Source organism: Pleurodeles waltl, chromosome 3_2 (genome assembly GCF_031143425.1).
Source record: "Pleurodeles waltl isolate 20211129_DDA chromosome 3_2, aPleWal1.hap1.20221129, whole genome shotgun sequence".
Classification (NCBI taxonomy): domain Eukaryota; kingdom Metazoa; phylum Chordata; class Amphibia; order Caudata; family Salamandridae; genus Pleurodeles; species Pleurodeles waltl.
In genome coordinates, this window is record NC_090441.1 from 205,176,683 (window position 1) to 205,203,567 (window position 26,885).

The 26,885-nt window shown below is 42.3% G+C and overlaps 1 protein-coding gene across 2 annotated transcripts in view; it reads right to left on the reverse strand.

Moving 5' to 3' along the window:
* The window catches only part of LOC138286782 (apolipoprotein L3-like), a 244,700-nt gene extending 218,886 nt beyond the window's left edge, over positions 1 to 25,814 (reverse strand). The window contains exons 1-2 of one of the 2 annotated variants that reach the window (XM_069227279.1): positions 25,626 to 25,814; positions 5,921 to 6,002 (exon numbers count right to left, since the gene is read on the reverse strand). In XM_069227279.1, the coding sequence (XP_069083380.1) occupies positions 5,921 to 5,961 (41 nt within the window). In that variant the 5' untranslated portion in view covers positions 5,962 to 6,002; positions 25,626 to 25,814. Of the gene's footprint in view, positions 1 to 5,920; positions 6,003 to 10,748; positions 10,861 to 25,625 lie in introns of those variants that run through there. The other variant, XM_069227280.1, reaches the window with a different exon arrangement.
* Between the last annotated feature and the right edge of the window lie 1,071 nt (positions 25,815 to 26,885).

Consider the following 26,885-nt stretch of genomic DNA (forward strand, 5'->3'; position numbering starts at 1 on the left):
CCGTGAAGAGGCTCGGGCCCACCCTCCTGAGCAGGTTTTTGGGACCCTGTAGAAGATTCTTTGTTTTTGTCCTTGGATGTCTCACCACCCTTACCCTGGGGAGGCTTTGTGACCCCTTTCTTTTGGTCACCCCCTGTAGAAGTCTTGGTCGCCCTTGTCATTACCCAGTGGTCTTCCTTCTTTCCCAATTCTTGGGGAGAAATAGGACCTAGGTCTACCAGATGTTGATGCAGTTTGTCGTTGAAGCAATTACTCAACAGATATTCTTTCATAAATAAATTATACAGCCCTTCATAATCATTTACACCACTGCCAGTTATCCAACCATCTAGTGTTTTGACTGAGAAGTCAACAAAATCAACCCAGGTCTGGCTCGAGGTTTTGTGAGCCCCCCTGAACCTAATCCTGTACTGCTCAGTTGAGAATCCAAGCCCTCAATCAGGGTAGCCTTCATGAGGTCATAGGATTCTGAATCCTTACCAGAGAGTGTGAGGAGTCTATCCCTACACTTTCCAGTGAACATTTCCCAAAGGAGAGCTCCCCAGTGAGATCTGCTTACTTGTCTGGTTGCACAAGCCCTCACAAAACCTGTGATCCACTTGGTGATGTCATCACCTTCTTATATTTTAGTTACAATCCCTTTGGGGATTTTTAGGATGTCAGTATTCTCTCTGACCCTATTTAAGTTTCTGCCACCATTTATGGGTGTTAAACCCATTTATTTTCTTTCACTTTCTATAGGTAGGAGCTGCTTCTCCAAAGCTAATCTCTTAGTCATCCTTGCTAGAAGGATGTCCTCTTCATTGAAGCTGCCCTCAATGCTTACAGAGCACTGGACTCCGCTGTGGAAGAACCAGGCTCTCTGACTATGATTTGTGGAGACAGGGTTCTAGGAGCCCCATTCTCCTTAATTAGGACAGGAGGGGTGAGTTCATCTTCCTGTTAACTAATTTCCCCATCTGAGGGAGAATTCTCCAAATCAGAGGAGTGGTCCCTTGTAAACTCTGCCAAGAGCTCCTGGAGCTTTGCCTCAGTAGGGTTGCACCCAGTTTTTATCTTTTTTATCTTACAGAGAGGCCTTAGCTCTGACATCCCTAGATGCAGGTAAGGGGTGAGGTTGAGTTCTATCACCATCTCATCTGTGTGGCTCATTGTGACTCTAAAAGTTGGGATTACTTTTTAAGAAATAAAAACTACTTCTAGTACTTAAATCCTAACTTTTACAAACTTTTAAAGTTAAAACGAAATGCTAACAGGGACTTACACAAGGCCCTAGCAGGACTTTTAAAATTTAGAAAAATAGTCAAAAATTCAAAAATCAGTTTCTAATGACTATTTTGGGAATTTCGTTGTGTGGTCAGGTATTGGCTGAGTACTCCAGCAAATACAAAGTCTTAGATCCCAAAGCTGATCCACCAATGTAGGAAGCTGGCTCTGTATATACTATCTCAAAGTGAGAAATCGTGTGCACAGAGTCCAAGGGTTCCCCTTTGAGGTTGATAGTGGCAAAATTAGATAATACTAATGCTCTATTTTGTGGTAGTGTGGTCGAGCAGTAGGCTTATCAGAGGACAGTGTTAAGCATTTGTTGCACACACACAGGCAATAAAAGAGAACACACACTCAAAGACTTAACTCCAGGCTAATAGGTTTATTATTAGAAAATTATTATTTTCTTAATTTATTTTAGAACTACAAGATTCAGAATTCAAGTAAATACATAAATTGTAAGGTACTTGGCATAGGTAAATATGGAACTTTGAATTAAAACAGTTTTGGTAAAAATAGCAATAAGCTGTTTCAAAAGTGGACACAGTGCAAACATCAACAGTTCCTGGGGGAGGTAAGTACAAGTTGGTTTAGCAGGTAAGTAAAGCACTTACAAGTTCAGTCTCCGGGGCATAGGCAACCCACCATTGGGGGTTCAAGTTAACACCCAAACACCCAGCACCAGCAACACAGGGCCAGTCAGGTGCAGAGGTTAAAGTAGAGCCCAAATAACATAGGTGCCTATGGAGACTAGGGGTGCTCCGGTTCCAGTCTGCGTTATAGGAGAGCAGACCAGGGGGGTTTTGTAGAACACTGGGGGGGTCACAAACAGGAACACAAAATACACCCTCAGTGGCACAGGGGTGGCCGGGTGCAGTTTGCAAAGTAGGTGTCGTGTTTCAGATAGAAATCAATGGATAGACCGGGGGGTCACTCTGGTGATGCAAGCAGGGCACAAAGGGACTTCTCGGGCCAGCCACAAATTTGGCAACGATGATGGCCGCCTGCTGGTCGCTCCTGCACCGGTAATTGGTTTCTCTCGGGCCTGGTGGCTGCGGGTGCAGTGCTTCTTCCAGGCATCGGGTTCTTTGTTACCGGGCCGTCACGGTCAGGGGGAGCCTCTGGATTCTCTCTGCAGGCGTTGCTGTGGGGGTGCAAGGAGGTCGTCTCAGGGTGTCCACGTTGTTGGAGTCACCTGGGGTTCCTCTTTGCAGTGTTGGTTTCTCTGGGCATGGGCCAGGGGCATCGGGTGCAGAGTGTCGGGGACTCACGCTTCCAGAGTGAGGCTGGAGTCCCTTTAAAGATGGTTTCTTTTTGTATGTTTAGACAGAGCCGCTGTCCTTGGGAGTTTCTTGGTCCTTTGGGTTGCAGGGCAGCCCTCGCAGTCGGCAGAAGTCGATAGTCCCGCTGGATGCGTCGCTTTTGCAGGTTCTTTGAGTCCAGAGACAGGCCGGAAGGGCTGGGGCCAAGACAGTTGTCTCCATCGTCTCCGCGGGGCTTTCAGGTCAGCAGTCCTTCATCTTGTTTAAAGTCATCAAGAATCTGTTTTCCTGGGTTCAGGGTCGCCCCTAAATACTCAATTTATGGGTGTGTTTAGGTCTGGGGGACAGTAGCCAATGGCTACTGACCTTGAGGGTGGCTACACCCTCTTTGGGCCTCCTCCCTGTGGGGAGGGGGGCACATCCCTAATCCTATTGAGGGGAATCCTCTGAAGCAAGATGGAGGATTTCCTAAGACAGGGGTCACCTCAGCTCAGGACACCTCAGGGGCTGTCCTGGCTGGAGGGTGACTCCTCCTTGTTTTTCTCATTATCTCCTCTGGACTTCCAAAAGTGGGGGCTGTGTCCGGGGGGGCACGCATCTCTACCAGCTGGAGTGCCCTGTGGCGCTGTAACACCAGGCTTGAGCCTTTGAGGATCACCGCCAGGTGTTACAGTCCCTGCAGGGGGAGGTGTGAAGCACCTACATGCAGTACAGGCTTTGTTCCTGGTCACAGAGTACACAAAGACACTCCTCCCATGTGCCAGAAAGCCGTCTAGATGTGGCAGGCTGGCAGAAACTGGTCAGCCTAGCACTAGTAGTTGGACTGGTATACAGGGGGACATCTCTAAGATGCCCTCTGTGTGCATTTCTCAATAAATCCCACTCTGGCATCAGTGTGGATTTATTGTGCTGAGAAGTTTGATACCAAACTTCACAGTATTCAGTGTAGCCATTACTGAACTGTGGAGTTCGTGTTTGAAAAACTCCCAGACCATATACTCTTTATGGCTACCCTGTGCTTACAATGTCTAAGAATTGGCTTAGACAATGTAGGGGCATACTGCTCATGCAGCTATGCCCTCACCTGTGGTATATTGCCCCCTGCCTTAGGGCTGTAAGGCTTGTTAGAGGGGTGACTTACCTATGCCACAGGCAGTGTGAGGTTGGCATGGCACTCTGAGGGGAGTGCCATGTCGACTTAGTCTTTTTCTCCTCACCAGCACACACAAGCTGTGAGGCAGTGTGCATGTGCTGAGTGAGGGGTCCCCAAGGTGGCATAATACATGCTGCAGCCCCTAGAGACCGTCCCTTGCCACAGGGCCTTTGGTACCATGGGTATCATTTACAAGGGATTTATCTGTGTGCCAGGGTTGTGCCAATCGCGGAGACAAAGGTACAGTTTAGGGAAAGAACATTGGTGCTGGGGCCTGGTTAGCAGGGTCCCAGCACACTTTCAATCATAACTAGCATCAACAAAAGGCAAAAGGCTAGGGGGTAACCATGCCAACAGAGGCATTTTCCTACACATGGTGTCTCCCTTCTAGGAACTAGTCTGACAGAAGGCCATTCCTCTTTTACTAACGCTTGGACTGAAACCAGTTACAACCAGAGGGGAATATCATGGTGTAGGGTTGGCAGTGCTGGATATGTGGAATTTGGCCCCATCATATCTAGGGCTCTGGAAGCATACAGGGTCTGGTCCACCTCGTCACCCATGTGGTGTTGTGGACCCTTGGACAGCATGGCAGTGAATGGACAAAATAAATGAAGCTTCCTTCGGCTTTATGGTATTATTGTTGGCATTGTTGCCTCCTCCTCCTCATAATCATCCTCCTTCTCCAGCCTCCACCTCTCATTCTCAGCCTCCTCATCATCCAACTCATCAGCGTCATCATCCTCGTCATCCTCTTCCTCATCATCCTCCTCATCTTCAGCATTGTCACCCTCATCATGATCCTCCTCACGGTCATTCTCATTATCCTCATCCTACTCATCTTCATCTTCATCATCACCATAATCCTCCTCATCTTCAACATTGTCACTCTCATCATCATCCTCATCATCCTCACCATCCTCATCTTCATCATGCTCATCCTCCTCATCATCACTATCATCCTCATCATCTTCAACATCGTCATCATTATCATCTTCATCATTCTCCTCATCATCTTCCTCATACTCATCATTCTCATTCCCAACATTCTCATCCTCCTCATCACCCTCCTTATCATGATCCTCATTAACCGCATCATCCTCAGTATCCTCATCCTTATCATCCTCATATTTGCAAAGTGGGATTAGGGTCCACTGTGAAAATGCACCCTGTGGAGAAAGCCCTTTCTCTGCACCCCCAGTAAATCTGAAGTTGATTTGGTCACCTTCCCACCCTCGAAGGAGAGTTACTTCAGCCTTGTGCTTGAGTAAATGTCAGACAATTTCAAGGATGGAGAGGGAATACAGAGTATTTTGGGAAGGCCCTCAAATGTCCATGTTTGTGGGTTCTCCATGTCTCCACACATGTTGGAAATATCCATCCTCGCAAATGATCTTACACCTACCAAGATTCCCTTTGTGAATTCCTGATAGGCCTAAAAAAGGAAGGGTTCATCATATGTTTAAGACCAAATTTACCTTTGAGGCAAAGAGATGACAGAGAATTTGGATTGAGATGTTTGGCTCTGAATCCAGGCCCAGATGTGCAGGTCCCCTTCAGGGACCCTTAACCAAGAACTGTATACTCATGGATGGCCAAGAGATGACAAACGATTTGGACCAAGAAGGTGGGCTCTGAATCTAGGCCCAAGTGTCAAGGGCTCCTCACAACCCTTCACCCAGAATCCTTTACTCATGGGTGGCCAAGAGATAACAGGGGCTTTGGATTAATGGTGGGCTCCGAATCGAGCCCCAGATGTGCAGGCTCCCCTGTCATCCTCAGAGACTCTTCACCAAGAACCCTATACTCATGGGAGGCCTAGAGATGATAGAGGGGAGGCCTAGAGATGATAGAGGCTTTGGACTGAGATGGTAGGCTCTCAATTTAGGCCCAGATGATCAGACCAACCCTCCCCCCAAAAAAAACAGGAAGCAGAGATAAATGAAGCAGTCAGCTAACTCCATATTAACATAAGAAATAACCTCATTGGATCCTCCCATACTTTTACAATATATAAAATAATGACAATATTTATACTTTTTGAAAGTTAATATTGCTGACTCGTGGTTAGATTCTCGACTAGGTTTCATTGGTCCCATTCATCATTAGAATCTACACACATCCTGCAGCATTTCAACTGCTCTTAGCTCAGCGTTTAACATAATTAACATTTCTGCGTTTGCCAGTTCCTGAATATTTGCACCTTGTATTGCTTCATAAAACATCATCTCATTACCTCCTTTTCAGCGCAACCATGTCATTTTGCCCTCTAAACATCTTCTCGGAAGTGCTCGCATGTGTGATCCAGATTCAGGTTTCTGAGAAGTAAGTTGAAAAGCAATTTGTCAGATAATTTTTGCATCCGAAAGAAGCAAATTCATATTTATGTTCAGTCATATAATGTAATGTAAAAAACATTTGTTTGGTATTCAGTGCCAAGGCTTCTTAGAACGATTAGAGGAATTTATCAGTAGTAATAGAGGGATTTCTGAGCTGGATCTGAGGTTTTGGGGAGCACGATTAAAGATTTCTTTAAAGTGGACAAGAGGTACCCATGAGCTTAATTAGAGGCATGTTTGAGCATTTTTGAGACCTCTCTGAGCATTGTGAAAACATAATGGTATATTTTATGTACTTTGATGTTATTGTTCTTTTAATATATATATACGCATATTATTACGTGTACCAATATAAGTTTTATGGCGCTAGTAGTCTGAGATGACATTTTAATCAGGGCAGTATATTTGCAAATTTCTGCAAGCATGACCTAGTTTTCAGTCTACCAGCGAGTTTTTAGGAGAATAATGAATTAAGGAATTCTTCTTTTCAAGGACGCCTCAGATTTTCTCCAGGTGATCCTGTCACCTACTCATTGGATACGTTTTGGTGAAACACATTTCTATCATGTGATTAGGTTCCATAGACAAGTATTGAGGGAAAACATATATAACCTGCCCCAGATTTCCTGTATTTTAGCATTGGATACTCCAGCTGACCTTTTTGGGCACGAGCTCTGGTAGTTGAAATGACAATCATCTTTTCATCATTTGCTGTGCTTCCATGTTAGACTAGAGGGCTTCCAGGCACGTTGTCTTTTATTTGTAATAGTATTAGAAGAGGTAGTTATGAGCTGGATCAGGTATTTATGTGCACAACTGGAGGTATGTATTCATGAGTTGAGGCGTTACGGAGCAGTAACACCCTGGAGCTTTGTCACCAGCATTACACAAGGCTTGTGGTTAAAAAGCAGGATTATAGGAATTTAGGAGCGTGATAAAAGAGTTAAGGGGGTTTCAACCCAGGATGGGAAATAACCAATAACAAGATTCTTGTAAAGTTTGGTCATGTATTGAGGTACTGAGGAGCAGGGTTATAGAGATTTTGGTCCCAGAGTCTCGGTATCAGAAACAAGAGTCAGGGTGTTTAAGATCAGGATTACAAGTATTCAGAAGCACGGTTAGAGGCAGTCAATAGCAGAATTATAGTTATTTATTTTCAGTTATAAAAGGACTGAAGCACCCAATAGGAGGAACACAGGACCAGGATAAGAGGCTTTTGGAAAAACAGTTAGATGTATCTAAATGCAGAATTATTTAATAGCAAGCTCAAAGAGAATCTTTAGCAGGATTGGAGTTACACATACTTGAATTTAATAAGGATCTTGATTAAAAGCATTCTTGATCAGTGTAGGGTCCCTGCAGCAAATTTACCTTCTATGTTCCAAAACAAAAAAACACTTTGTTTTGTCTGAAAACCAAACAGAATGAATTCAGTTCTGCAAACTACATTTACTTAAGTGTTTGTTATTAACATTCCACTCAGATGTGAAATGTTTGCCTTCTAGGGGACAATACAGCAATTCTAAAACAGAAATGACCATGAACAGAAGCAGATACCATCATAACTGATTTCAGTAACAGCCTTCCATTAGATGTGAAAAAAAAAAACAATGGCGACTCAGGTCATACACGGAGACATTCATATCATTCAGACATTTATCTCTTCCCACAACATAAAGTGTTCTCAGATCAGGTAGAGGGGGTGCATCCCCATCTACAAAGGGGTGGCCCTTGGTGTGGTGGTAGCACCAGATAGGGAAGCCTGGCTTGTGCTATTTCAGATGATTGACTCAAGGGAAATTTGTAGTAAGGTGAAAAAGGAACAGCCAAAAAATCAAAATAAAATTTTGATTCCATTCTGCTGGGACTTGGCCTATGGAAATCCCCAATCAATGGCTCAGGTCAGGTCCAGATCATTTATAGACCTGAAAGACTATCTGAAGAAAGGAAGAACTCTGCATAACTTGCAGGGGAAAGGAGCCTGATACACTTCTGATCTTTACTGTAGCTCAGGTACTGGGACTACTATCCAAGGGTCACCTGTACGCTTCCTGTTCACTGCCACAAGGACAGAAAAGCCCTTCATTCTGTGTGTATGATTCACTGCCCCCTGCAGAAGCCTGGTAGAAATAGGCCTGCTGCCTAGAAGCCTTCCCTGTGCACCTGGGAGCTGCAAGAGAGACCAGGGGTGAATGTTTGAGCACTTTCAATAGGCTGGGAGTCTTAGTTTCTGCCTGAGGCATTCTGAAAACCTGCCAGGTGCTGAACCACCAGGGTTATGCCCTGCTGTTCCAGCCATGTTCAGAGACACAGGGCCTCTTGACAAAGGGTCGATGCTTGCTGCAGTACATGGCGGTGGTGTTGTCCGTGAACATCTGTACCAACATCCCCTTGACAGTGGGAGGAAGTGCCTTCAATACTAGTCGGATCGCCCTGAGCTCCAGCATGTGGATGTGGAGCTTGGATTCCGCCAGTGACCAAATCCCTCTGATTTCCACCACTCCCAGATGGCTACCCCATCCCAGAAGTGACACATCTGTCACTACTGTGAGATCTGTTTGGGGAAGGGAGAGGAGTCTACCTTTGACCCAATTGCGGTTCGTTAACCACCACTGCAGGTCTTTCACAGTTCCCTCCGAGATCTGGGCCATGTCAGAGAGATTTCCCTGTTGCTGTGTCCACTGGAACTTCAGGTCCCACTGCAGAGCCCACATATGCAATCTGGCATGTTTAGCCAATAGGATGCAGGAGGCCATGAGGCTAAGCACTCTCAGAGTCATTCTCACCAAAATCAAGGACAGAGGGTGAAACATGGGTATCATAGCCTGAATATCCTGGACTCGCTGTTCGGGTATGATAAGCCCGAAACTGCACTGTGTCCAGAACTACTCAGATGAAAGGAAGCATCTCAGAAGAAGTCACGTGTGACCTCGGCACGTTTATAGTGAACCACAGTGAATGCAGAAGGTTCGCCGTAGTCTGGAGTTGGGAGACGACAACCTGGGGTAAACTTCCCTTCAACAACCAGTCGTCGAGGTAGGGGAAGACTCAAACACCTAACCTGCGCAGATGAGCTGCGACCACCGCCATCACTTTAGGAACACCCAAGGGGCATTGTAAGGCCAAATAGCAGCACAGTGAACTGAAAGTGTTCATAGCCTACCTTGAACTGCAGGTTGTGCCTGTGGGCCGGCAGGATTGTTCATCGACCTCAGTGCTAGGCTGGTGGAACAAAACAACTTCTTCCTAAGAAGGTCAGGCCTCCTAAATTCCCTATCTGCAGGAGCACAAGGGAATGCACCAAGGGGTGTGGAGGCTTGGACAACCAAGCTCTCGGAGGTGGGGTGTTGGATGAGAAAGCTAGGGTCACCCAGAGCTGTTCAATGGCAGCAGGCAATCGTTTTATTAACAGGAGCCCCTGTACTGAGCTTGGACCAAGCTCCCAGCCGGATACCAGTAAGTGCCTCTTTAAAGGGCAAAAGGGGTTCAGATGTGGAAGCCCCAGGCTGTAGCACTTCTGTCAAGATGTTTGTCTTGACAGCCACTGAGGGCAGTTTGAGGTCGAGGACCCTGCTGCCCTACGCACCACCATCTCATAGGATGCTGCCTCCTCCGTAGCCACAATAGGGGGAGAGAGTAACCGAGTGTCTGGAGAGGTGCCCCGACCACTGGTTTATCCTAGCTCCTCATACCTGTCCACGGATTGTTCCAACGGGTGTTCTAGAGAGTCCAGCGACCCCTCTCACTCTTCTCCCATGCCTCCATATAAAAAATAAGGTTCAAGCAATGATCTGGCACCTCTAGGTGCCGTCAGCACCAGAATCGGCGTTGTGCGATGCCATTCCAGCTCCAGACCATCGGGGATATGAATGGGGCTGACACCACCGGTGGGCACTAGTGGCACCGGGAGCATTGGCATCATGATCGGTAAACGTCACCTGGGTATGACCGGTACCGGTCCGGATCTAGACTCAGATTCATGAAACCCCACTAGTGCCAGGGTCAAAGCTGCCGGCATGGATCCAGTAGGAGTCTCACTGAACCCCGCAGGGCCCGAAGGCACCCCAGAGGAGTCGGCTCGCTCAAATACACAGCACATGGCCTTATAAAATTTTCTTATTTGAGCGTGTGTCCCCAGGCCCCCGGGAAAGGTGAGAGACCTGTAGTCGATCTGGCTAACGGTTCCGTAGAACCTTGCTGGGAAAGCCGATGTTCCCCACTCATCTCATCGGCTGACGGACGAGGCGAAGACAAAGTCCTCTTGGACTTCTTCTTTTTTTGTGCCTCTTCCTGAGTGTCCTGAGGACCTCGAATGGGTGGAAGAGGACTTGGGGGCTTCAAGATCTCCTCCTCGCCTGGAACTGAGACCTTTTTTGAGTCACACGTGTCCGTGTTGCCGACTGCAGGCCACAAGCAGCTTTAGGGATCGCTCCCTCAAAGCCTTTCAGCGTCATGGCCCGATATGGCCCGACAGTCCGAGCACAACTTGGAGTTGTGGTTGAGCTCGGAGCACCACAGGCAAACAAGATGGGGGTCACTGACCAACATGGCACAGTGACAGGCGACACACGGTTTAAACCCAACCTTCCTTGAAGACATCCTCAACACACACCAAAAAATCTTGTGAAAATTTAGAAGAAAGGCCTGTCAAAAAGTGATAGCGGGGTAGTTCTCACTGGATCTGCACTAACTTGCGCAAAAAGAAAGGAACTGACGCTCACGCACCTGGGTGGCGCCTATATATGTGGCCATGATGTCACTCCTGGTGCCAACAATGCCAAACGGAGCCAAATGGAGCCACCCATGGCGCGCACAAGGGGTATTGCTCAGCAAAAGTTTCTGGATCCAGTCTGATGCCTGGGAAAATCAAAAGTAAGGAAGCTGCAGTTAGAAGTCTCTATTAGATTAAGGGTTTGGGGTGTCTGTGGTGTAATTCTCCTTGGGTATGTCTGTAGCCCCACATTGTGAGTTGATTACCTTGCTGGTAGCTTTTTCCCCTTTCTCCCTGCAAACCACTGCACTCCTCTTTATACCCCCTTTTCTTACCCGGGCAAACATGTGGTGAAAGCCACCAAAGATGATGAGTTTGTGAGCCAATATAGGCAGGAGTGCTGGTAATAATGGCTTTGGGGAAACTCTCCACACTAGCACAAAGGAAAATATTGTAATAAGGGCCGAATAATTTGCTGCCCATATGCAAGACACAGGAAAGGACATACAATTGAGGGTCAAAACCTGCTGTTGCTTGTACAGTTTTTAGGGTAACCACTCTATAATAATTCGATCTTTAATATTTCAGCCTCTTTGGAATAGTCAGTCCTGTAATAACTTGTAGGAAAGTGACCCTTTTTGCATGGTTACCCCCCCCCCCCAGACACTGAGGCCTTGGAAAATCAGACCAATGCACCAGAAACATCCTGCAAGCACCTCTCCTCCTTGTCCAGCCTTTGGTTTTCCGCAACCGCCCCTGGACCCAGCCTGCAGGATCTTTGTGATCCCCTTGGTTCCTATGATAAATTGCACTGTCAAATTTGAAATTGAAAAGTGTTACTTACTTGTAAACTATTTTACTTGTGAAATCTGAACAAAGTACAATTGATACATATGTTTGACACTTTACTTGCAATTGTACTTATGTAGGAAAGTACCCTCTTTCTTGGCATGGTTACCCCCATTTTCTGCCTGTTGTCAGTATGTTGGACTGCGTCTACTGGGTTCCTGCTAACCAGGACCCCAGTAGTTTTGATCTCTCCTCTAAATTGTACCTTTTTCTTCCCACAATTGGCATACTGGTATCCCCATGTAAGTCCCTCATATATGGTACCTGGGTAGCCAGGGCATTGGAGTTCCAGGGGATCCCTATGGGCTGCAGCAGTTATCCTGCCATCCATGGGGAGCCCATGCAAAGGGTTCTGCAGGCCTGCCATTGCAGCCTATGTGAAATGGGTGCATGCATCAATTTTCACTACAGGTCAGTACACCAGGTTACTATAGGTCAGCCCTATGGTAGCACCTCTCAGCCCAGCGTGTGGGTTGCAGATACATGTGTGTGAGGGCACCCCTGCACTAGCAGAGGTGCCCCATAATCTCCAGATCCATTTTTCTAGACTTTGTGAGTGCGGGGACACCATTTTTCACATGTACTGGACATAGGTCATTACCTATGTCCAGCTACATAATGGTAACTCCGAACCTGGGCATGTTTGATATCAAACTTGTCGGAATCATACCCCAATACTGTTGCAAGTACTGGAAGTATGATTCCATGCACTGTGGTGGCTCCTTAGTGGACCCCCAGCATTGCCTCCCCTAGTCTTACAGGGTTTTCCGGGCAGCCCAGCTACTGCCACCCCTCAGACAGATTTCTGTCCTCCTGCTGCTTGATCTGATCAAGCCCAGGAAGGCAAAACAAAGGATTTCTTTTGGTAGAGGGAGGTAACACCCCCTTCCTTTGGAAATAGGTGTGACTGGCTCCTCCTAGGGTCACTATTGGTTAAGACTATTTGCACTGTTTTCTAACCTTTTCTATGCCTGTTTCTGATTACTAGTGTATATATTTAGTGTATTATTTACCTCCTAAGGGTGGGTTGCCTGTCTAGTATTTTGTGGTGATCTCTTCCAAAAATAAAATACCTTAATTTATGTACTACAGTGTGTTTTCTTTCATGTGTGTAAGTGCTGTGTGACTACAGTGGTATTGCATGAGCTCTTCATGTCTCTTAGATAAGCCTCGGCTGCTCATCCACAGCTACCTCTAAAGAGCATGGCTTCTAGACACTGCCTATACTTCTCTAATAGGGGATACCTGGACCTGGTATGAGGTGTAAGTACCCTAGGTACCCACCACACACCAAGCCAGCTTCCTACAACTTACCTGCAACAAGATCCTTTTGGTTCTAGTAATAAAGTAACAAAAATATATTTTTCCTATACAAATACATTGGCCTGGAGTTAGTCATTGAGTGTTGGCCTTGTTTCTTGCATGTGTGTGTACAACACATGCTTTGCACTGCCCTCTAATAAGCCTACTGCTCGACTACACTACCACAAAAGAGAGCATTAGTATTATCTACTTTAGCCTCTGTTAAGCCTCGGGGGAACCCCTGGATTCTGTGCATACTATATCTCATTTTGATATAGTATACACAGAGCCAGCTTCCTACATAACAACATCTCCTCATACTCAGAAATGGTCCATCTGGTAGGTGATCCCTGAGGGAAGGGGATAATTTTGCTGGTTTCAAAGTCTGAAACCAGCAAAACAAGCAATGAGAATATTCAATACAGGCAAGGGATCCATACATGGAAGAGGTATTTTAATAATATATTTCTCCTGCGGTGTGGCGGTAAAGGACATCCCCTCGAAGACTTTGTGAGATGGCTCAATGAACAAAGTCCTCACTTAAAATTCACAGGTGAATTCAGCAGACTGTTTTTTTTTTCATTTGCAGTTTATATAGCGCAAGCCCCTTTGTGGTGCTTTACATGAGCTCCAGTTATGTTACGCAAGGTCAGAGAGAAAGAGGTTACCCTAAGAAGTTTATTAGAGCCCAGATGATAGCCTGGTACTGTTCAAGGAAGACTCCACTCGTGCCTACAACTACAGAGGGCAATAGCGAACACACTCCAGTTACAAAACAACATAAAGAGACACTGTTCATTGAAAACCAATATTCTCCCCTCTCATTTTTGCATTGACACGCAATAGAAATAGAATATGACACTAAACCACTACTACCTAAACAACTACTACTTAAACAACGACTTCCCAACACCGAAAAAACCTATAAAACTAATTATTTTGCAACGAAAAAAACCATTAACTAAATTATTCCTGAACAACGAACACCTATTTAACGACTACGAAAACCACTAAATCACAAATATTCCACAAAACCACTACTATGTAAACCATGACTACATAAACAATGACTCCCCAAATAACTATTACCTAAACAACGACTACCCAAACAAAAAATTACTTAAATAACGACTCCCCAAATAACTAATACCCAAACAAACTACTACCCAAACAACGAATACTTAAACAACGAATCCTAAAATAACTACTACCCAAACAAACGACTAGCCAAACAACCAATACCCAAACAAATACTACCCAACACCGAAAACGCCTAAACACCTAATATATTTAAAACGAACTCCAAACAACGAAAAATATTAATAATTAATATCACAACTAAACAATAACTATTATTAAATAAAAAATTAAAACCACTACATTACTACGTAAAAAATAAACGAAATCGAAAATAACAATATATTTCCTACATACAAAAAACAAAACATCACAAAAAGCCAAAACATATAAACACCGTTTTAAATAAAAATAAATAATACTTAAATAATTAGAAAACAAACACAACACTAAAAAAAAAACCTACATAAAACAATAGTCCTACAACACTTTCTACATGACCCAGGAAATACTTCCTCTACTGAACAAACGAGAACGAACATAAAAAAAAATACAAACTACAAAACAAATAAACTCCACAATTATATATATCTAACATCACAAACGAATTCACAATAAAAAAACATATCCAAAACACATTCAATATACAAATAAGACAATACTTACAAAAACACATATAAATACCAACGACCTCCATTTTCTACTCATTACTACACCGAACAATTTACAGAGAAGACGAGCATATCACTACGGAAAAGAATTAAAATATAATTTATCCAACACCGCCATCTACTGAGATAACAAGGTAAAATATCCATAAATAAATATAAAGACATTTACTAACCTATACCACAGCTAAGATAATATATAATGAATGTACCTTTCGTACTATTTTGTTACAGGCATAAATATCAAGAATCTGACCAAAAAGATAAACACCACACCTTTGCCATCCAAGGTAAACCATTACCATTATTCAAAAACAATTTCACTAAACCATAAACAATAGCATTAAAAAAATTATTAAATAACAAATACCATAATATAATTAAAATATATATATAAAAAATTAAAACTACAATTTTTGTTTTTAAATTAATTCACCTAATAAATTTAACCAAAAACCAAATATTATTCACCAAATTTCAAACCTACTCAAAAAATTACTACTAAACCAAAAAAAAAAATGATAAAACAAAAGAATAAACTAAATAATACACTCTTTCTTATTTCTTACAGACTACAAGAACCCCAAAACACACCAGAAGACATAAAGAAGTGAAATAAATCAATTTAAAAAAAATAACATCTGAAATAACAAAAAAAACTCAAAGTAAGTATAAGATTTTCAATATAACATACAACCAGATTTTCTAGTTAAATAAAACTAAACAAACATTCTAATTCAAATACCCCTTAACTTAACACCAAACACACATAAATTCAATAAAATTAAAAACACTTCGCAAACACAGTACATATATTATATAAAAAAATAAAAAACGATTACAACTCCACCAAACACTTACCTCTAAACAGCTGCTGGACAATAAACATAAATACAGTTTACAACAAAACACCAACTTCCAAAACAACTAGTACCTTAACAACAAAAACAGAACACCAACCTTGTTCTTACTACTAATAATTTAATCACAAATGCCTTAACAACAATATTTAATTTTAAAAGCATTCTTGACAAAAGCATTACTAATAGGTACCATTCACCCTACATCCCTCACCCCACCCCCCCAACCACACCCCAAAACCTAAAACCCCCTGACCCCCCCTCCCAAACCCAAAAACGCCCCACCCCCCCAAACCCACACAAAAAACCTAAAAACCCCTGACCCCCCACCCCCTCCCCAAAACTAAAAACGCCCCATCCACCCAACCCCACCCCAAAATCTAAAACCCCCTAACCCCCACCCCCTCCCCAAAACCAAAAACGCCCCACCCCCCAACCCCACCCCAAAACCGAAAAAACCCTACCCCCACCCCCTCTCCAAAACCAAAAACACCCCACCCCAAAACCTAAACCCCCTGACCCCACACCCACTCCCCAAAACCAAAAACACCCCACGACCCCAACCCCACCCCAAAACCTAAAACCCCCTCACCCTCCACTACTTCCCCAAAACCAAAAACGCCCCACACCCCCAGCCCCACCCCAAAACCTAAAACCCCCTCACCCTCCACCACTTCCCCAAAACCAAAAACGCCCCACCCCCCCCAAACCCACCCTAAAACCTAAAACCCCCTGACCCTCCACCCCCTCCCCAAAACCAAAAACACCCCACCCCCCAAAACCACCCCAAAACCTAAAACCCCCTCACCCCAACCCCCTCCCCAAAACCAAAAAAGCCCCACCCCCCAACCCCACCCCAAAACCTAAACCCCCCAACCCCCCACCCCCTCCCCAAAACCTAAAACCCCCCACCAACCTAATTACCTCAATAAATAACACACAATCACCAAATATAAAAGATAACAAACCACCTACACCAAACACTTACAAATAGAACACATTACATATTAATTAACTTACTAATTAGTAAACTAAATCCACCACAAATTTAATAATAAAAACTGCAAACTTCTTTTAACCTATTTCTTTTATATGATTTACAGATATTTCACAAGTGGCATCGCAAGGAGAAGCAAGCTACATAATCTCAAGAACCGGAAACCAGCTACTAAAGTATGAAGGTTATCTTTATTGCAGAGACAAGGTTGTCAACCTAAGAAGCCATTGGAGGTGTGTACAATTCTACTCTTCACATTGTAGAGGCACAGCTGTAACTCTAGAAAACACCGTTGTTAAAACAACAGATCACAACCACTCTGCCTCTGCAATAGAAATTGAGATAAGAGAAAACATACAAAAAATAAAAAGCATTGCACACACCTCCAATGACTCCTGCGGACAGGTTATAAGGTAGGTAGTACAAAATATTCCAATACAGATTTCCGGTAGCATGCCTTCTTTACCAAACCTTAGAAGAATATTTCAACGAGAAAGACTGGCAAGTAATCCCCAACATATAACACCACAAACCTATGAAGACATTAACATCCCCCCAGAACTAACAATTACCTTCTCCAAAGAAACTTTCCTCATTAACGACAACGAAAACCCTCAAAAAAGAATTTTAATATCCAGCACAACATCCAACTTACTAATCCTACAAAATAGTGAAATTTGGATGATGGATGGAACCTTTAAATCTACACCCCATCCATTCACTCAAATTTACACCATACATGCCACAACAAATAACACTACAATCCCCCTAGTGTATGCATTACTGCCTGATAAACATTCCTCTACCTACAGTGAATTTTTATCACAATCAAAAACAAAACATTAAATAAAACACCTAGAAAAGTAATACTAGATTTCGAATTATCAATGATAAATACAATATTAAAAATATATCCACAAACCCAAATTCAAGGATGCTTTTTCCACTTTTCAAAGCATATTGGCGTAGAATACAAAAATCATCCCTAAGTAGAGACTATTTCTCAGATTGCATACTACAATTTGAATTAAAAAAACTCACAACATTATGCTTTGTACCACCTACAAAAGTAGATGAGTATTACACCGCAATAACAGAGTCTAACTATTATACACAAAATGAAGACAAATTAGAACCCTTACTAAATTACTTCGAAGAAACCTGGATTGGACACCTAAACAGATCTGGTCGCAGACGAAAGCCAAGATTTCCAATAGAACGGTGGAACTGCTACCAAACCTGTTTAGAAGGTGGTGCAAAGACTAATAATGCCATAGAAGGATGACACAACGCCTTCAATAAAGTAATAGGTAAACCCCACCCAAACCTGTATCATTTCATTGAAATTTTGAAAAAGGAACAAAGTTTCTAAGAAATGAGACTTGCTCAATCACTGTCAGGTAGCCTGAACCCACACACAAGTAAAAAAAGCAAAGAAATGACCGAAAGAATTTTTGGCAAAAATACAACAATATGATACAATAACACCATCAGACTACCTCAACAGTCTAGCATATATTCTACATTACTAACAACCACTAACCTACTGAAAAATTACTTGCCAGTTCTAAAACAACCAAACACCATCAATTAAATTGCCATTTTTCAAATTTTTTTTACACTAAATTAACACAACAAAAATTGTTCCTACCTTTCAAGTTTTCATGTCTTTAGCCAAACATGTGATGCTGAATAAATCTTCTTAATTAATATAGAAAGAAGCATCTGAAACTTAGAAAAGAAAAAAAAAAAACATTAATCATCCAAAAACTATTAAAAAATATTCATATTAAATGGATGATAAAAAAAACACCTCTATATACTATAAAAACAATCAAAGAAATAAAATATACTTTACCAAACCAGAAATTCGAAAAATATCTAAAATACCAAATATACTTTTTTTATGAAAAAAAAGTAAAAAAATTAATCACATACTAACCAAAGTCACATCATTAATTAAAACATTAACTATCAAGAAAAAGACATGAACGATATAAAGGATACTACTGACACAAAAGAAAAAATTAATTACAAAACCTACTACAATGAGCTTAATTTTTTTTTCATAAACTGAACAACTCACTCCCTCAAAAATCCCAAAACTAAATTTATCAAAAGAATATACAATTCTTTCCAACTACTACAAAAGCAGTATAATCATTTGTAAGATAAAACACTACTAAACAATTGTTTTTACTTTTATGAAACCACTATCGTATACAAAAATATACGAAAACAAATAATTCAACATAAGAAACATAACAAACACCGAAAATCTACTACCTACCTTATAACTACCTCCGACAACTATTTCTGTAATAAAAATACCCTACTACATACTGTAAAAAAAAATATAATCCCGCTTACCTGAACGAGGTCTCCGCTTCCGTCCTATCTTGACCGCGACGCTCCTCCGGCTGAATACAGAAGACGTTAAACAACGTAAACATGGAAGAGCACTAAAAATAGAAAACTGACTATTTCACTCATACACTATAATAGGGAAAATAAGAAAATACCACAGAAAATAGAAAAAGAAATAGAAATAAATAATTAAAACATTTTAAAAATCTGTAAATATCAAATAATAATTTAAACATTTTTTTGCATTTTTTAAACTTGATTATGTCAAAATAAAAAAAATTGGAAAAAAAATGAATAGTATTTTTATTTTTTTTAAATGAAATTTGTATGAAAAAAAACATTATTGCAAATGCAAAAATTTCTAACACCTAAATAAAAAAAAAATTCTAAATATAATCTACAAATAATTATTTAATTAATTAATTTTTAGAAATAATATTAACACAAATTAATATATATATTAAATTATACATCCAAAAGCAAATTACAAAATATGAATAATATTAATTACATTACATCCCAAATAAATTATCAAAATAAAAAATTAAAAACATTTTAACAAATTTTAAAACTCACAAAAAAAATTAAACTTAACAAATATTTAAAATAAAAAAAGTAACATTATGTTCCAAAATCTACTATACCAACTACAATACTATTAAAAAATCAAACATACATTTTTAAACATAACTATTTAAAAAAAATATATTTTTACACCTTCAATAACAAACAAAAAAATACAAAACCTAAAATTATAACACAAAAAAATAATTCACCCATAATAAAAAATTATAAACTATCAAAACATGTCCACATCATAATCCACCAATGAACCAAATTGCATCCCAAAACAAAAAAATAACATCAATAAAAAAAAAACTCAAACATAGCAAAAAAAAACTAATCATAAAAACTAAACAATTAACCAAATACAATAAATAATGACATACTACTAATATACTTCCCACCCATAACTCCTAAATCCCATATATCCTACCCCTAAACCCACAACATAAATTACAACATATAAAAAAACTCAAGTACTTAAATTAATACCTGAGTATTAATACACTTCCCCATCCATAACCCCTACATCCCATATATCCCACCCCTAAATCCACAACATAAATTACAACATAGAAAAAAACACAAGTACTTAAATTAATACCTGAGTATTAATACACTTCCCCACCCATAACCCCTACATCCCATATATCCCACCCTAAACCCACAACATAAATTACAACATAGAAAAAAAAATAAGTACTTAAATTCATACCTGAGTATTAATACACTTCCCCACCCATAACCCCTACATCCCATATATCCCGCCCCTAAACCCACAACATAAATTACAACATAGAAAAAAACACAACTACTTAAATTAATACCTGAGTATTATTACACTTCCCCACCCATAAACCCTACATCCCATATATCCCGCCCGTAAACCCACAACATAAATTACAACATATAAAAAAACACAAGTACTTAAATTAATACCTGAGTATTAATACACTGCCCCACCCATAACCCCTACATCCCATATATCCCGCCCCTAAACTCACAACATAAATTACAACATAAAAAAAAACACAAGTACTTAAATTAATACTTGAGTATTAATACCCTACCCCACCCATAACCCCTACACCCCATATATCCCGCCCCTAAACCCACAACATAAATTACAACATAAAAAAAACACAAGTACTTAAATTAGCACCTGAGTATTAATACACTTTCCCACCCATAACCCCTACATCCCATACATCCCACCCTAAACCTACAACATAAATTACAACATATAAAAAACACAATTACTTAAGATAATACCTGAGTATTAATACACTTCCCCACCCATAACCCCTACATCCCATATATCCCACCCCTAAAACAACAACATAAATTACAACATATAAAAAAACACAAGTACTTAAATTAATACCTGAGTATTAATACACTTCCCCACCCATAACCCCTACATCCCATATATCCCAACCCTAAACCCACAACATAAATTACAACACATAAAAATCAAAAGTACTTAAAATAATACCTGAGTATTAATATAATGCCCCACCCATAACACCCACTACCCGGAGAATCCATTACTTAATCCACACAATATACTTTAAAAAATTAAACATATAATAATTAAACCCTAACCAAATAAAAAACAAAACACAAAACTCACCTTAAAATTCATCAAAAAATAATTCACTTACCTTAAAATTCGTTGTTCTGGCATTAGTTGTTCAGGTAAAATCGTTGTTAAACCAGTAGTTGTTCAAAACTTCGTTGTTAAGACCCAGTAGTTCTTCAAGATTCGTTGTTAAAGCAAGTAGTAATACAAACGTAGTTGTTTAGGTTGTTTCCCATAGAAATATATGGGATTGTGTGGTACAGGCACATAGAGAGACCGACACATGCAACAATAAAGGAACCTGCTGGGGAATGCCAGTCAATGTTCAACTACTGGAGCTGACATGACCTTACACCTAATTCTTGACTAGTGTTGTCAATTGTCTCTGCAAGAAAACCACCACCCGCCAAACTCGTAATGAGGCCCTTAATGTGCTGTATACATATACTGATGTGAAGTCAAACTGTCTATTGGATTACAAATATTGCATAGTGTGAGAATTTTGAAATTTGACTATTTTTAGATAATTGCATCCTCAGGCTGTATGCCATTTTTGCTGTGAGTTTGGTATATATATATATATATATATATATATATATATATATATATATATATATTTACACATATATATATGTATATATATGAAGGATTATGCAATTGGGTTTATCACAATCATGAATGTGGTTTAGATTTGACAGCCTTTGGTATATGTGAGATATTTGTCTAAAAATATAAATCATCTAAGTGTTCTTGTACAGATCAGTTTCTGTTATATAGAATTGTTCGTAGTCTTTGAGCGGACTATAGCGGAATCAAAGTCCGGAGTGAGGGAATATCCAGCCTACATGTTCCTTCTCACTCTCAGGGTTGGGGATTGCTAGGTTCTTAATTACTCAAACTCTGATTGGTCTGGGTGCACTTTTAAGGGAACATGAATAATGGGTATGGGTTGGAAGAAGCGAGGCATGACTCACTTCTGGATAAACTCTTATCAGAACTTGAATAGATACTAAGGGCCATATTTATGGCTAGCTCACACCGTGCAGCTCAACACGTCACCTTGGTGCGCTGCACAGCATGACAGAGAAAGGGCAGGAATGCCCCGTATTTAAGGCAATACAGAGCTTTCCTGTTCACAATGGGGTGCCTAGCACCAACGCAGGTGGCAATGCAAAGGCTCCTGCGATGCATGCAGGATTGCTTTTGTGGAGGAAGGGGCACCTTTAGGCACAAAAACAATCACCTGAGAATGCAGAATGTAGCACACATAGAAAAAGTTAAAAACGAGGGGAAATAAAGGTATTTCTCCTTGTAATGCCTCATCTGGGGAGACGTATCTTTTTGGTGCATTCTCAGGTTTACCTGTTCTTGTAAATCTGGGAATGCACCAAAATCCATGGGTGTTGCATGGGAACACCCAAGCAACACACATGGATTCATCTCCCTGGTGCAGAGTAATGCAGCGTAGCAATTTGCACTGCATTACATTACTCGAGATTTATGAAGCCATGCAGGGCCACAGAAGGTGGCCTTGCATGGCTTTATAAATCTCATGTTTCGTGGTGCAAGAGCGACACGAAGGGGCTCATAAATATTCCCCTAACGCTGTAAGTAGAGATGTTACGGCTGGACAGGTAGTCTTTGTTCTTGTGATGCGGTGCTTTTTGTAGACGTTGGGAATGAGATAGGATATGTGTGTGTTTATGACAGTTTCAAATGGAGTGCATCTATAACGCTAATCCTGCAAAGCACCTAGAGGCCCATTGAAAACAATGGGAGCCTCATTTTAACACCTGCTCTTTCCAGGCGTTAAAAATACCAAAACAAATGGCGCAAATAAATATTTTAGATTTCTTTGCTCCATTTTTTTGACTCCCCCTAATGGGGGAACGCCCCCTTGCATACATTATGCCTGGCGCAGGCATAATGTGGCGCAAGGGGTTATAAAGTGGCACAATGCACGCATTGCGCCACTTTGTAAATATGGCGCGTGGAACAAAACACTTAAGCGCACGCCTTAGCATAAAAAAATGATGCCATGGAGGTACTAAGGTGGCACTAGGGGCTCTTAAATATAGCCCCAAGTGTTTTAAAGCTCTAAAGCTTTACTAATCCACTCAGAGATTTCAAGACATTTTAATTGTTGCCTGGGAGCTGGATGCACAAGGAACTCTGCAGCAGGTGCTTTCAAATCATCATATGTTAAATTGTAAGTTATTCCTAAACATAGCGCACCCCCTGAGGTCAGTGCCTCCTTTTCAGGTTAGGCCCAGTGCGGGTGCACCGGTCGCACTGCCCTAATGCCGGTCCTGGATTTCTATACAGCACGGTGAGCTCTTATGGTTACAGAGTTTTGATTTAAATAAAGAGATTGGTTGGACGGCTGAATGCTCTCTTGCAAAACAGGTGACTTATGGGTACCGTAGTTGGTGATCTATAATGTATTTTTAGGCCAGGTAAATGTTGTATTTATATTTATAATAATAATAATAATAATAATGCATGTTTTTGCTGACTCTTTCGTTCTTCCTCCCAGTGTAAGATGATGTATTTACAGTAAGGTGACTTTGTTACATCTTTTAAGGTGGTAGACTGTGATTTAAGTAATGTGATGGATGGGTTGTGGGTGCTTTTTGGATAAGTTGATGATTTATCTGGTGTTTTCTTTATTAGTATAGGGGTTATATTTTTTCTTTTTTAGCTGTCTGAGTTGGTAGTGGCTGTGTCTCTAAAGTTAGTTTTTGTTAGTCAGTGTCAGTGGCCCTACAAGGGATCTGGTAAGTAAATGGATCGAAGAGCCCTTGAGTGAGGAGGTCAGAGATCTAATATGGGTTGCAAATGTTGATCAGCTGGTGGTTTAGGGGGTGAACAGTTAGAAACAGTGTCAGAGTGTAGATACGTAGGTATGATTTTTAATTAGAATGTGCATTTTAATTCACACACTGGGCAGCAGGAAGAGAGAGTGACAGCAGTCAGGGGAACATTAAAGAAGCTGGGCTCTGCACCAGGTCCCAGATCACTTGAGGTTCTCTGGGAGGCCTGCAATGCTAAGGCAGCAAGTCTGCTGTTGTGTGGCCGTGAGACTGTCCCTGAAGAATGTATAGAAGAAGTTCAAAGAGGGGAAACTAATATCTTGAAACCAGGCTTGGTTTACTGGCAGGCTCTGGGAGCAGTGCAGTGAGACTTAGCTTGTCCTCAGGGATGTTAACTTCAGATGCTGGCAGAGTGTGGGATTATTGGTGTAATATCATGAAAGCATCAGATCACTCGCTCAGACAATCGACGAAACAGCATCTACAATTAAAAGGCCAAATCCCATGTCTGGTAAAATCTAACAATTATATTGGCAGATTTGGAGGCTGATAATATAGAAGCACAGCTGGGCGAAGGATCCAGGCAAAGGGAAATTGTGCAAATTAAAGGCCAATTAAGGATCTGGAGGATTGTAGAGCCAGCCTCAACGGTCTCACCTCTTGGTACAGACTGTACGTTTGCTGTAACCATGCATCAGACCTAAGAACGCATGTCGTCACTTCCGGCCAGCAGTGGGGGTCAGTGAAGAGGGGCTCCCAGCTCTAGGTGAGGATGAGGAGGCCTCTCCATAGCGGGTGGGAGTCTAGTGACAGGCTCGGAGGATGCCAGCGTGCGTGAGCGTCTGTGTGGGTGTGTGCATGTGTGTGTGTGTCTGTGCGTGTGCATGTGTGTACGTGTTTAGGTGTGTGTGACTGTGTGTGTATGTGTGTGGGCGTATATGTGCGTGTATAGGTGTGTGTGTGTGCGTTTGTGTGGTATGTGTGTTCGTGTCTGAGTGTGTGCGTGTATCACTGCGTGTGTGTCTGTGTGCGTGTCTGTGTGCGTGTACAGGTGTGCGTGTCTATGTGTGCAGTGTGTGTGCGTCTGTGTGTGTGTGCGTGTCTGAGTGTGTGCGTGTATGGGTGTCTGCGTGTCTGTGTGTACGTGTGTGTTTGCTAGAAAGGGCCAGTGCCCCGCACACAATGAGGAGAGAGCGCAGTGACCACAGAGTCCAACTCACTGCCTCCCTCCCCGTGAGCCAAAGAGCCCAGGCCCATATTTATGCTTTTTTAGCGCCGTTTTTGCGCCGCTTTTTGATGCAAAAGCGGAGCAAACTTACAAAATACAATTGTATTTTGCAAGTTTGCGCCGCTTTTGCGTCAAAAAATGAGCAAATGCGGTGCTAAAAAAGTATAAATATGGGTCCCAGTGCGCACTGAGCCAAAGGTCCTTTCTGTACAGTGGAGATGGCCGTCAAAGAGCCCCAAGAAAGGAGACAGGTGTTATGTCCGACCCCGGACGATACCACCAGTCCCGGGGGGGGGAAGTGGTGACCCTCACTAAATGTGAGAAAAGAATAATGGTGACCCTCTGGCGTCCGGCCAATGTGGTATGGTCCGGACGTCAGGGACCAAGGTAATAAAAGACACTGCAGTGAGGGGCGGAGGCAGTGAACGTTTACTAGCACTTGGTGTGGTGTGCTCTGTTCAGCGCGTATGCTACCGCGCGTCCGCGCATGCTGCCGCGTGTCCCCAGGCCCCCAAAGCGAGTGTTCTCCTGACATCGGAGAACACAACAACAGGCGCTGTGCAAAATAAAAATACCGTACCTACCTGTGCGAGAAGACAGATAGCAGGCGGCCCCCCGACAGCAAGGACTCAGCCCCCAGTGCTTCCAGCGCTGGGAGGGACGCGTGAGCGCTATCCACGCAGGCCGCCTCTCAGCGCTACTCGCCTGCAGCAGACGGGTGGGTGGGCAGAACGGGCTGCTGAGCTGGGGCGTCGAGGGGCTGCTAGTGTGCTGCTGAGGGATGGGCAGCAGGACAGGAATGCACCTCACAGGTGAAAGTGAAAGAGCTGCTTGGGGACAAAGAGCGCTTTTTTGCTGTTATCTGCACTGACAATAAAAACAGAGCACTCACTGATTATATTACAAGGACTCTTAACAAGTTCTCGGTGTGCCCACGGGTCATGAGACTGTTTCCAAGCATAAAGGAGATAAGAAACTCTGAGCCTCGCACGGCAGCTTGTGGAGCGGGGGTGCGGTCTAGGGGTTAGAGGTGCACACTTATTAATGTTCTGTAGCGCCCTCCCCAGGCCAGGAGCATATGAACGGCCACGTCTGGCGATCTGTAACAGACCTCTTTACTACCCCCCCCCCCCCATCACGTCATAACCCTTGATAACTGTGAGAAAGTAGCCTCTTTCTAGCCTTGTTACCCCCACTTTTGGCCTGTTTGTGAGTGTATGTCAGGGTATTTTCACTGTCTCACTGGGATCCTGCCAGCCAGGGCCCAGTGCTCATAGTGAAAACCCTATGTTTTCAGTATGTTTGTTATGTGTCACTGGGATCCTGCTAGTCAGGACCCCAGTGCTCATAAGTTTGTGACCTATATGTATGTGTTCCCTGTGTGATGCCTAACTGTCTCACTGAGGCTCTGCTAACCAGAACCTCAGTGGTTATGCTCTCTCTGTACAAATTGTCACTAACAGGCTAGTGACCAATTTCACCAATTCACATTGGCATACTGGAACACCCTTATAATTCCCTAGTATATGGTACTGAGGTACCCAGGGTATTGGGGTTCCAGGAGATCCCTATGGGCTGCAGCATTTCTTTTGCCACCCATAGGGAGCTCTGACAATTCTTACACAGGCCTGCCACTGCAGCCTGAGTGAAATAATGCACACATTATTTCACAGCCATTTTCACTGCACTTAAGTAACTTATAAGTCACCTATATGTCTAACCTTTACTTAGTAAAGGTTGGGTGCTAAGTTACTTAGTGTGTGGGAACCCTGGCACTAGCCAGAGTGCTCCCACATCGTTCAGGGCAAATTCCCCAGACTTTGTGAGTGCGGGGACACCATTAC